General features: G+C 43.3%; 1 protein-coding gene across 8 annotated transcripts in view; it reads right to left on the bottom strand.

The window, feature by feature from the left end:
* Window positions 1-12838, bottom strand: part of ANKRD27 (ankyrin repeat domain 27) — a 70689-nt gene that overhangs the window by 32233 nt on the left and 25618 nt on the right. For 7 of the 8 annotated variants that reach the window (XM_028740320.2, XM_028740321.2, XM_028740322.2 and 4 more), the window contains 11 exons: window positions 11143-11277; window positions 10097-10207; window positions 9530-9686; window positions 8700-8854; window positions 7785-7844; window positions 7627-7680; window positions 7481-7546; window positions 6811-6887; window positions 5939-6060; window positions 5119-5197; window positions 3256-3388 (listed from right to left, as the gene is read on the bottom strand). In XM_028740320.2, coding sequence (XP_028596153.2) covers window positions 3256-3388; window positions 5119-5197; window positions 5939-6060; window positions 6811-6887; window positions 7481-7546; window positions 7627-7680; window positions 7785-7844; window positions 8700-8854; window positions 9530-9686; window positions 10097-10207; window positions 11143-11244 — 1116 coding nt within the window. In that variant the 5' untranslated portion in view covers window positions 11245-11277. Of the gene's footprint in view, window positions 1-3255; window positions 3389-5118; window positions 5198-5938; window positions 6061-6810; window positions 6888-7480; window positions 7547-7626; window positions 7681-7784; window positions 7845-8699; window positions 8855-9529; window positions 9687-10096; window positions 10208-11142; window positions 11278-12838 lie in introns of those variants that run through there. The other variant, XM_028740327.2, reaches the window with a different exon arrangement.

The raw sequence follows: 12838 nt of genomic DNA, 5'->3' as shown, positions 1-12838 counted from the left end.
CACGTGGCTTCAGCTTTCCAAACAAGAGTCAAGTGCCAAGATTGCCACATTTATGCCTGGGATTATGCAACCCACATAAACCATTGTACATATGACCCAGGTTTGCCGTAGCTCAGTGGCTGAGCCCCTGCTTGGCATGTAGAAGGCCCCAGGTTCAGTCCCCAGTAGCACCTGCAGGTAGGACTCGGGAGGGATTCCCAAACCTGCCTGAAACCCCAGGGAGGAACTGCCAGTCCTTGAAGACAATGCTGGGGTGGCAGACTGGTGTTCTGACTCTGTATTAAGCCAATCAGTCTACTATTTAGCCATTGGAAGTGCTGCTATTTGCATTGCCCAGATGCCTGAATTTACAGCTTGCACACTGTAGCTCTAGGCTGCAGTGGGTACTGAGGAGGAAAGGCCCTGCTGGTGGCTTCTTTCAAAGGGGTCTGCCAGGCAGTTTTAAAGAGTTTTTTTCCAAGTGTTAAGTGTCAACCCTTTCCTTTTTTACTCTCGCGAAGGCGGCACGCTAGAGAGCAGTGTTTCAAGTTGTACTTCAGCAATAAGGATAAGCACTGACTGGTCTGCCTAGAACAATTTTCTACAAGTGCCTCAGAGAAAAGGCAACTGATGCCACAAACAGTGACAGGAGCTGGAGGATTAACACTGTATCCAGCAGGCAGGGTACTAAACATCACGGCAGCATATATCTGTGAAGGAGGGCCATAGCTCAGTGGCAGAACACATGCTATGCATGGGATAGGAGGGCCCAGGTTCACTCCCAGCATCTCTTCATAGGGCTTGGGAAGACTCCCATCTCGAACCTAAGAGTTGCTATCACACTGAAGCTAGATACACCAATAATTTGTTCAGGGGAGTGGGGAGTGAAGGCAGCTCACCATGTTCTTGTATACTTAAAATCCAGGTATGCCCTCTTGTGAAGACAGAAAGTAGGGGCCCCAATTCAAACAGTAAAGGTAAAGGGACCCCTGACCATTAGGTCCAGTCGCGGACGACTCCGGGGTTGCAGCGCTCATCTCGCTTTATTGGCCGAGGGAGCCAGCGTACAGCTTCCAGGTCATGTGGCCAGCATGACTAAGCCACTTCTGGCGAACCAGAGCAGCGCACAGAAACACCGTTTACCTTCCCGCCAGAGCGGTACCTATCTACTTGCACTTTGACGTGCTTTTGAACTGCTAGGTTGGCTGGGACCGAGCAACGAGAGCTCACCCCATCACAGGGATTCGAACCGCCAACCTTCTGATCGGCAAGTCCTAGGCTCTGTGGTTTAACCCACAGTAAAAGTGCTTTAAAAATCCCTACTGATGGCTTACCTAGGCACTTTCCTACCCCACTGAACTCCATGAGCAAATGGGGAAAAGACCAGCTGCCCCCCAACCCTGCTTTCCATGTAACTGAACTGATTAGGTTTAAATGTGTGCCCGACAGTGTGTCCAATTTGGGTCTAGAAATCCACAGTCAAGGTCTCTTAAATAATTTGCCTGCCACACACAGTAAAGCAGGATTCTTCAAACTCGAGAGAACTTAAGTCTGAAATCTTGCACCAAGAGATGTCAGTGCAACGTCAGAAGATTCTCCTTCCATATGAAGAGTCTAACAGTAAAAAGCTATTGAAACCCAGCAGCACAAAAGCAGCTTAGCAGCATCCAAGTATGTATTTAGGTAAAATTGCCAGCAAGAAAAGGCAAACTAACTTTAAAGAGAGAAAAGCATTTTGTTGTTGTTTCAAAGCAGCTTTACTTTAAAGAACACACACACATTTGTCATCCAAGTTCATTTATGCCTTTTATTTTACAAAACATAGCAAGTTGCTGTAGTCTTAACATCTCTGCCCGAATCTTTTCTGTTAACAAGGTGGGTAACTGATATTAAAGAGTTCAAACTTCCTTCAGATCAAAGACTGAAATATAAATGTGGGCTTTTATTTTTATTTTTTATCCCCCTCCTCTTTTTGGACACAAACTTTTTTCTTTTCTTTTTTTTTTTTACATAGTAGTTAGGAAGCAAGACTTGTGATACACATTTGCTTTTTTTTTTTAATATAAAAAGGAGTAGCCAAGTGCCACAAATCTGCTTAAAAGATTTTACCACTGAAAGAGCAAAGTGAAAAATGCTGTAAAACAATTTTAAAAAGCAGATTTTGTGATGTGTGTCCCACAGTAGGGCCTCCACCCCCTTCTATATCAAGCCCCACAGACAGAGCCATTAAGCAGCTAAGTTCCATTTCTTGGCAGCTGGATCAGGTGCAGGTTTCATTGTGGTACCAAGTTCACATCCTTCAGCCTCCAGATCAGAGCGGGAGCACCTAGTTTTGGAAGGTTAAAATAAAGTCCGAGGAAACTACACTGACCAAACGATTTCTGCAGCATTTCCACCTGTTTCATGGCCACATCCATTGCCCACATTTAAACCAGTATCATACCACTTTAATAGTAATGGCTCCCCCAAAAAAATGCATCCTGGGAACTGTAGTTTGTTAAGAGTTCCGAGAGTTGTTGGACACCCCATTCCCCCTCAAAGATCTACAATTCCCTGGGAAGAGAGTTATTGTTAACCCACTACGGAAATTGCAGGGGGGGGGGGAATAGTCGATCTCCTAAAAACTCCTGATACTTAACAACAGTTCCCAGAATTCCTTGGGAGCAAGTGGCTTAATAGTGCTTTCAATGCCTGGTGTAGATGTGACCCACATTTACTGTGTGCATGTTCTGTTCTTACAGGGCTCTCCTGGTGATATCCCATCCCAATTCCTGAAGAGGGCAACAGCTACTTAGCTTCAGCAATGCTACAGATCTGTTTCCTGAATTCTGAAATGTTAAGAATGGTATTTATTTATTTTACCGACAAAAGGGATCTAATTGTATCCCACTGCTATAATTTTGGGCATTGTCTATACTAAACATGCCAAACACTTGGAGACAAATGGTGGAGTGCATAGAAGAGCATGGGTGTGCTTATGCACATACAAGCTATAAGGCACAAGATGCAGGAACTGTATCTACAGCTCATACTCCTTGTCCTTCAAATAAAGCTGAACAGAAGTCTACCAGGGCTCAAGGTTGTCCTTTTACAAGCCTCTTTGAGCAATGGCTCAAGTCTGCTTACGGAGACCTTTAAGCAATGTGCACAGGCAAACAGTAAACTGTTGCAAAGGAGATGTACGTCCAGAAGGCACTCCTATTACAATCACAACTGCTGCACAATTGCCGTTATCAAGCCAGACTTTATGCTGCAACCCCTATTAAAGTGACTTACTGTTGGCCTGTCCGAGAGGTTTCCTTGACGGATGTATTCTATTGCAGCCTCAACTGAAGTCAGGCAGTATCCAAGTTCATCCTTTGCTGAGCTGCAAAACCTGAAGTTCTTGATGTAACTCAAGTTTGCCATCCTAGACAGAAGATAAAATAGCATATAAGGCTTTCAAGACATTACTCAAGAAGTGGAGATGACTGAGAAAGGTCACTTAAAATTGCATGCACATCTAATTGGCTCCTCAACTTCCAATCACTAATGCAAGATCAAAACATTTATCCTATCTCCCACAGAGAGCCCCTCATCATCCACAAGTTTAATTTATTCTGAGTGGGCTTCAATGCTTGCAGGCACAATGTTTAGGGAGGAAAGAGCAGGGCGCCTGTTCCATTTTCAGAATGCACACAGCTGATCATAAAAGGCTCCTGAATAAACAGAAAGCCATGAAGACAACATGTTATTAATCCACACTTTTTCTGCAGTTTGATCCTGCATACTTCCAATAACAGGATATGTTTTTATCTCTGATACTATTGAACTCCCAGCCCCAACAAAACCAGAAATGGCATTCTTGGATTGGCAGTCAAAACTGACAAGCTATAAAAAAAGACTATAGGGATCACACTTATTACAGCTTTCCAGGATCATTCTGATGGGTACAATCATATTGGTGGGTTTTAGGAGGCAGGGGGTAGAAGAAAAAATCAGATTAAAACAATTTGGCTTTATTTTCTAGCAGGTTACCACCACAAGAAGCCATGCCATTTGTATTGCAATGCCCTGTCCTGGACTGCAAGCTGTGCAAACAGCCACACATTTACAAAAGGACACAACACGTGCACATTCAAGACACGCAGATTAAAAAAAATAAATCAGCCCTGCGTTATAACTGACGTCCAAAAACATAAGCACATTTGTTAAATGCATGTAATCCCTGGAAATGGCACGTTGCTAATACAACAGGTCTGCTGTAAGCATTTACATTTTTAGTTCCCAGTTGCATCTTACCAATGTAACAACCAAGGTCTATTTTGTGACAGATGTTAGTACCCTACACGTTTTTCAGATCTGTGAGATTTCAGATTTGTGATACATGCTGTCCAAGCAAGGCAAGTGATTTCCAAAAGCAGCAAAATATTAAATATTCACACCCAAAAGGGGTTTCTACTCAAATGGCAATAAGAGGACCAGGTTGAACATTTCTGACTCAGGATGCATCTCGATTGGAGAGTCTGAAACAGCCACCAGTTAGAAGCACTCAGCTGTGCAGTGTTATTATGCCCATTTCCAGGGCAATGCAATCACAGAAATGATAATATGTATTTGATTCAAACTACTATTTCAAGTCCAAAGCAAGTCACAATGCTTCTCACAGTTCTGCTATAAAACCTTAGAACACAGAAGCATCCAATTAAGGCTTTGCTGAGGATACAGGACTGTACTGCAACGGTCATTTGCTAGTGAACAGCTAGTACAGACTTCAAATTATCCCATAAACCAAATGTAGGCTGGGTTTTAAGACTTAAATCAGATTCTGCATCCAGTTTATTTGGAGTGGGTTTGTCTCCAATACTGGAACATGTGATTTCTTAATCACATTTGGAAATGGAACCAAACACTTAAATCAGCTATGCAATCATCTGGATAAGTGGAGCTACCCAGAGTCACAAACCAGACCCCTTCGCATCCTGAAACACAATCAATATTGAACGGGGGGGGGGGGGGGCAGCTGGCAGCTGATGGCCATCCTAGCTTACAGACTCCATGACTTCAAGCAATGCTAGAAACCTTTCAGCACTCTGCCTTGCTTAGCGCTCTTGCAGCAGAGAAATAACACTCAGGAGCAAAAGGAGACTTGTCACATACCAGTTTGGAATCTCCGTTTTCACAAGAAGGTACAGCAGGACTGAGAGAAGGTCATCTGCACACATGGTCTCCATGTTAACTGAAGTGGGAAGGAAAAAGTGGAGTCACATTTCTATGCTAGTGATAGTGCCTAAATGCTTCTAATTAGGGCTGCAGTGTTTAGAAAGCTTTCGGCAGACTAAAGGTGCTGCCACCACGATTGATCAGCAGCAGTTTTAAAATCCAGAAGTTTCAGGCACATCTTGAAGGCATGCCCTTTGTGTGAAACAAAGAAATACAGCAGGCACTCCTAAACACAAGGTAGTTCAATTTAAAATCCTACACAGATATAACCAGTTCCCTGAAGGCTTTTACTCATTTTCAAGCCATCTTTCTGGGTAAAAGGAAGAAGAGACCAGTCCAAGTGCCAGGGACAATGGTCTAAGTACTGTCTGAATTATATCTTCTATTCTAGCCCTTTCAAGCTGGGGAGTCTCAGATAACAAGCCCTGCCATACACCCTGGAAAAGTATTTCAGATGCCTCAGTTCAAGGGAAAGCACTAATTTCCAAGTGATAAGAAAATTTGTTGTTGTTGTTGTAAACATTTGTATACCACTCTATCTGCAGATCACAGGGTGGTTCACAACATAATGCAAAATGAGGACACAAAATACATGATAAAACAAGAACAGACCAATAAACACCTGAAAACAAGCACCTGAATGTTACATTTCAAGGTTCTGCTCACATGCACCCATTTAAAAGCTTATGAAGATGGCTTTTAAAAGCACAGAGAGGCGATCTATTGAAGCCATTATTACATTGCCATGGTTACAGACCTCTTTGGCTAGGAGACTGCATTATGATTTGAACCACTTTGCGCAGACAGAGGAGCTTCTGTTGTGGGGAGGTGCACTTATTCAGCTGGCCCAGCTCTCGCTTCGCACGAGGAATGTTGAAGCTGTGAAGTGTGGTCAAAAGAAAGGAGTACTTAGCACATACACCAGGCTTGAGCAGGAGCAACAGTGACTGTCGAAAAGTGGGCAACTATTTCAAACCATAGCAACTTCTACCCCTACATTCAGCATAATTAAGGCTTGCCAAATGACCAGGAAGAGAAGGTGGTCTGGCCTGTTCTGATGACTTTTCATTCACAAAGCTGGGCAAATGAAGCTCTTTACGGCAGAGATAAGACCCTGCTGCCTACTATGATCTCCAGATCCGGCCATTCCTGAAGGCACAAATACAGGAAGTAAGCTGAGGAGTCAGCAAACTCCAGCACAAACATATTGATAAAAAACTTGTGTTGCTTATCAACATATTGATAAGCTCCTGTGCACACATCCCAAGGGAGTAGTTCTACAAGCTCTCTTCCATATGCTGTTGCAGCAAAAGTATTATCCCTTGGGATTTGTCTAGAGTTCAGTGTTGCCGTCAAGCCCTGCCAGTTACACATGCTGACAGCAGAACTCATCTTCTCCCTTTCCTACTTCTTCATTCAGTAGCACCAAGGGCATATGGGCGACAACCCACTTACCTGCATATTTGTTTTTGGTAAAGCGGCAAAGAGTACACATATTCATAGCATGCAAAGAGCAAGATGCTCTGAGCAGCAGCCATGTATCCCTTACCCAAGTTGTTGGTTCCCCCACCCACCCACCCCCAAAAAACCTGGTGGATCTTTTAAGATTGTCATCTCCATGCAGCGCACCTGAATTCAGGCTTAATACCCAGATCCTTCTGTTGCAGATCTTGTAAGCTTCTTGTAATTTTGTTGAAAGCTGCATCCTGGTCGACAAATACAAATGAAGCCATTTTAGAAACACAACAAGCTGCTCTCTTGGCTGTATCTTGAGATGTTTGAAGATAAGGTATGGGGGAACTTTGGCCCTCCAGCAATCGGTGAACTACAGCCCCCAGCATCCCTAGCCATTGGCCATGCCTGCTGGGTCTGATGGGAATTGTAGCAATAGGTAGAGGGACGAAGACACCATCCAGTAGACGAGTACATAGAGCATAGGAAGCTGCCTCAGTATATCAGGCTTGGTCCATCTAGCCTTATATGGTCTACTCTTGATTCTCCAGCTTTTCAGGCAGCTTCTACCTGCTCCTTTCTAACTGGAGATGCTAGGGATTGAACCTGGCATCTACTACATGCAAAACAGGTGCTCTATCACTGAGCACTGGTTAAGGACAATCAGATAGTCCAAGTGTTTTTCCTTTAAAATACATGTAAGCAATGGTCAGAAATGTCGACATGCACCTTGAGGCAAAAGCCTTTTGATCAAAATGTACCCTTTCCATAAGTGCTATGATAAGCACCTTATATTCTGGCGCTGGGAAAGTAGGCATTCAAATTGCCAAGAGAAAGTGACACCTACCTCACTCGCCTCGATAGTCCCCACATATTTAAAGATCAGGTCATATAGAGCATGGTGGATGTACATCTGAAACACAAATAAATAAATTGAACCGGAGATGCCCGTGTGTTTATGGAATTCCCACTAACAAACCACCCACTTCTTACATCCACAGCTTGCTTCATCAGATTCATCTGAGGCTCCTGCTTGGCAAGCATCCTCTAAGGACACGAGAGAGAGAAAAGGCAGTGTTAACAGGCACTGTCTGGGGAAGGGGTAGAAAATTGTATTTAACACATACACACACAAACCATTTCATACTCACAAGGTGAGAGTCTCTCAATAACTGCTGAATACATTTGGTGTAGAGGGCATTTACAGAATCCTGGAGACCAAAAAGAAGGACATTATGGAGCACAAAAGGCTGGGCTCAGATGTCACATTAAATCACAAGAGACAAGTTCACAAACTCCCACTTCCCCTGACCAGCATAGCTGCCAGGTGGAGCTCAGAAGTTTTCGCTTAACGACAGCTTGTCGTGTTGTCCAAACTCTGGTTAACTCATGGTTTGTTTCACACAAAGCAACTTGCAAACCATGGCACAGGCAAGCTGTGGCTAAGCAGAAACAGAACCAAAGCTTATGGACTCACTGAGGTCAAAGTAGAGGAACAGGGAGCACCTGAAGCTTGCTGCAGCTCACTCTTTGTGAGCTATGGTTCAGTGTGCCATCCTAACTGGGCCACTGCGTCAACATGTCTAGGTAGAGGGCCCTTGCAGGGATGGGGGAGAAAGAACATTTAAGAAAGACATGAGGAGAGTCCAAGTTGCTTAACTGGGTGGAGTGCTAGTGCATTCTTTGAGAAGGTACAGTTTCCAGATTAATCTTCCAAAGGTTTAGTTCATGTGGGTGAAGAGCACATTTGCATCAAGTAGGTTACTGTGCTTTATTTATTCTAGAGTTGCACTTGAGCCATTCTCATTATGAAGTAATCTAGCAGAGAGCAGTAACTAAGGCTGCAACTCAATTTTTAAAAAGGTATCTGAAATGGGTTAATCTACATTGATTTGCATATAGCTACAGATTTGCATATAGATAAACTTTTGAAGCAATATGTACTTTTTTTAGACTATGCGTACATGGCACAGAAGAGGCATTCTTCTTGCATAAGAAATGGGAGAATGTTTCTTGCAATAGGCATTTGCAACAGACTAAGGCAGGCTGAAAACAGAGATACTGACTATGTAGTGCCGCAGGATTTTCCTGTCATGATCCTTGAAAGTCCTGTGGAAAGATGCAATGGCTTTATCAAACTTTTCAGCATGTCTCCCCAAGAACTCTCTCACATCTTCAACGTTTTTCAGGGAGTAAGAGTTTGACGGCGTTGAGGATTGTTCTGAAATGGAGGGCAGTTGTCAGTGCACAGAAAGATCTGCAGTTCCTCCTAGCATTAGCAGCAGTTCCTTATTTATTGATTTATTTATGTTGCCAGATGCAAAAAGTCATGGCAAGAAACCAGGACTCCCATATTTATTGCTGACCTCTTAACTCTTTTCCTGGCTTCTGAAGAGTTATTTCTTCCAGGAAATGATAATCAGGATGAAGATCCTTCATGCAAGCCTGCTAGGGCGATCTAGCTCTCATCTTTGTCGCCTTATGAAAGGCTTCTGACCTTGCCTTCTAGACCACCTAAGCTGTCTGCTCATGGTATATGAAGGTCCTGAAAGAAGTGTTATTGCCCAAGGCTGGCCCTACCATTAGGCAGAGTAGGGTAGATACGTCAGGCAGCAGAGGGTGGAGTGGCAGTGATAGCCACCTAGTCTGTGCCCTCTTGGGTACTTGCCATGTACCTCCTAATATAGTCTGCTGCCCCCTCCGGTGTGGTGGAAGGCATTGAATTGTCACCAGTGTTGTAAAAAGGTTCAATTGCCAGTCCAATCCAATTATGTACATGGAATGGAGCAGCAGAAGGGAAAATGGGACTCTCCTGCCATCTGATTCAGGCAGCAAAATACCTAGAGTTGGCTTTGTTGAAATCCAAGGGCTGGCTGAGAAGAGCACTACTGCTCACCTTCACTCTCATTTTTTTCTAGCGCATGAGCGATACAAAGGATGCTGAAGCTCTCTTCTCTCTCATTGTAGAAAGTTTCCTCAAAAAGAACAGGCACTGAGCAACGAGGGCTGAAGCCAGCCCCAAGGATGATCAAGCTTCCTTGTATGAAGACTTCCTAAAGGGACAGGAGGAAGGGAAAGGCAAATGAAAAAAGATCAATACCAATGTGAGCAGTACGCAAGCAGAACAATTATTTAGGAATAGTGGTTAGTCATGCAGATTTTGAGAAAGATAAGGCGGCTTCTCCAAAGCAAGACAGGTGCAATCCAAAAGTTAAAACACACTACTCCGCTTTTGAAATGGTATTACATAATTGATTTTTAAATGTTTGATGGAAGGGCAAGATTGTCCATCAGTTTTAGAGTAAGAAGCCTTCTCTGCTTGAGCTCTTAAAGCATTACTGTTGTATTCCTTTAGAATTCCTTTATTCCACTGAACTTCATGAGGCCGAAGAGTGGGCTGATGCCTCCACCACTCTCAGTGCAAGACTGCACTAGATCCCTGTCCTTAAAACACTTTTTCTACCTTTCCATTCACAGTTTGAAAGTTTTCTTCCACAGACTTCAGAACGTAGGAGTCAAACTGGCAAGCTGAGATGCTGCTGCTTGAAAGACTTCCTTTGCATGGAACTAGCACCTAAAGAAGTAGTAAGCATGGAGTCAGGTGCATGCACGCACACACACAAAACGGATAAATCCTAAAAGTATTAACATTTTGCCAGACCACACTATTTTAAGATGCCAAGTTTTGAAATCAGGCAGTAATATAGTACAGATCAAGAAACCATTACTCACTGGGAGGTGCTCTTCAATCACCACAAATGAGGACAGACCCTGACATGGTGCAGTGGGCTGGGGGAAGGAATACGATACTGTGGGAGGCCACGAGAGCCACCACTTCGTATCTCAAACCCTTAATACTTTGACGCAATGTTTTGTATTCCACCAAGTCCTACTCAGAGTAGACCTACCAAACATGACAAACCAAAGTTAATCATGTTCATTAACTTCAGTGGGTCCACTCTGTGCAGGAGTAGCATTGGCCACACCCAGTTTTTCCTCCAAGGGCAGCCAGACACAAGTTCAGAGAAGAATAGATTGCACCAAGTAAGTATCATTGTAAACCATCTAGAACTTTGTTGATTTAAAAATTCCGGCTTCTCCATGTACAGTCATCAAAAGATATTCTCATAACAGGACTAACTCTTGTGGCAACCATTTAAAAGCACCTCACTGAGTGGTCTCTTTACTACTATGCACAGCTCCTCCACTTTTTCTTTTTAAACATATTTTAATATATTTTTTACACAAAACGTTTTTTAGAACAAGGAATTGGCATCAAGGAACACCCTCCTCCCATTCCTGAAGATGCCTCCACTTTTCTAATGCTCTTGTCATATGTGCAACATGTGTGGTCAGATGCTGCAAAAAGAAACTTAATGGTATACTACCGCAAAGGTGTAGTTTGCCCATTTTTCCACATCTGTTAAATAGACCCTCTGAACCCAAAGTCCAAACTCATTCCCTGCCAAGCTGTAGGACCCATTTCCTGAAGGCATCAAGTTTACTTACAATTCCGTGGAATTCTGCAACTTTCCTGCAAAGATCAGGACGTCGTTTCTGCATAGCTAGATAAAAAGGGTTCTTCAAGAGGTCTTCATCATACACAGCCATATGGACCACCCAAGTATCCAATTTAGAGACTTTCTGGAAAGCAGAGAGTGAGAGAGAGAGAGAGATCTCCATGGTCAAAACCCAATTGCTACCATTAGTAACCAGAAGAAAGACACTTCCTATCATTCTTCCCACAGACATAGGCTGCAATCCTATATGCACTTACGTCAAAGAAAGCCATATTGAACTCAGTGGCACTTGCTTACATAGGATTGCACCACAATACCCCTCTCAACCATTTGCATAATTAGGTACCACTATTTCCATGTACACAATTATATAGAAGAGTATGGAAAAGTCAAATTCTAGAGGGACTGGAGAAGAAGATGCATTTAGGTCCAACTCTAGTGTTAGGCTTAGTGAGGAGGCAACTGTTTCAGGCAGCAAATGTTGGGAGGCAGGGAGCAGTATGCAACCTGTGTGTGCCAAGAAATCTGCCCTGTGCCCCCTCCAAGCTAAGTGTTGCTGCCTTCAGGTCAGAGGAGGCAGCTGCCCCATCACCAGTGTTGAAGAAAGTCAACCAACAGTTCGGTAGGTTTCTGCATATGGACAGGAATGGGTGCCACCCCATCCTTCCCCCCCCCAGCAGCAAAATGTCCTGGGTGTTTTCCAGACTATGTGACAGGAGACCAGGGGTGTTTGTTTCTATGCCTTGGAATAGGTGTCACCATCCCAACTCAGTCCCTTGTAACACCAGACACCAGGGATCCACCAATCATTCACTTTCCTCTTCTAAAAGGTCTTCTCAGTAGAGACTGTTATCCCCAGTTGGATTTTAAATTGTGCATATATATATATATATATATGCAATTGTCCTTTTGTTTTTATATATGCAGTTGTTTTATTACTTTTTACTGAATTGGAAATGATTCATGAATAAAATCATTAGTATTCTTATTTATTAATTATTCACTGGCCCCTGATGGATCAGAAACAGCTTAGACCAATTGCTTTCCCGTATTGCACCATAAAGGAAACACTAAGCTCTGCTTCAATATATAGCTGAAGGTTATGAAGTACAAAAAGGAAAGCAAGAAGACCACCATACCAGAGGACTGACTACAGCCTTTGTCTATGCTTCCATTGTATACTCAAGTTTTAATTTCTCTTCTTGCCAGGGACAGTTAAAACCATGCTCAAGGCAGTTTACAACATGAAAAAATACATACCGTATTGGCCTGAATATATGCCTTATTTCCCCCCAAAATTCTGACCATACAAAGTTAAAGTGTGGCTTATACAATATTCGCAACCTTATGGTATGCAGCCTGGCAAACAGTGCCAGGAGCACAGCAAAGCGGCGCCTGCCCCGTGCATAGTCCCCTGTCCTCTCCCCCAAGGCCAGGAGAGAGCAAGGAAGGGGAAAGGCCATCGGCAACACAGCGCGCCCCCCCCCCCAAGTATGCAGCCAGGAGCAATGAGGAATGGAGAGGCTTATATTCAGGTTTTTTCCTTTTTTCCTCCCCCCCCCTCCAATTTTAAAGGTGCAGCTTATATTCAAAGCAAAACAAAACAATAAATAAAACCTTTAAAAGTACACAACCAAATTGAACAATTGCCACATATATAATAATAAGGATACAAAATAAATATA

Source organism: Podarcis muralis, chromosome 7 (genome assembly GCF_964188315.1).
Source record: "Podarcis muralis chromosome 7, rPodMur119.hap1.1, whole genome shotgun sequence".
Lineage (NCBI taxonomy): Eukaryota > Metazoa > Chordata > Lepidosauria > Squamata > Lacertidae > Podarcis > Podarcis muralis.
The sequence above is the reverse complement of the archived record's forward strand: the minus strand, read 5'-3'. Positions and strand labels throughout refer to the sequence as shown.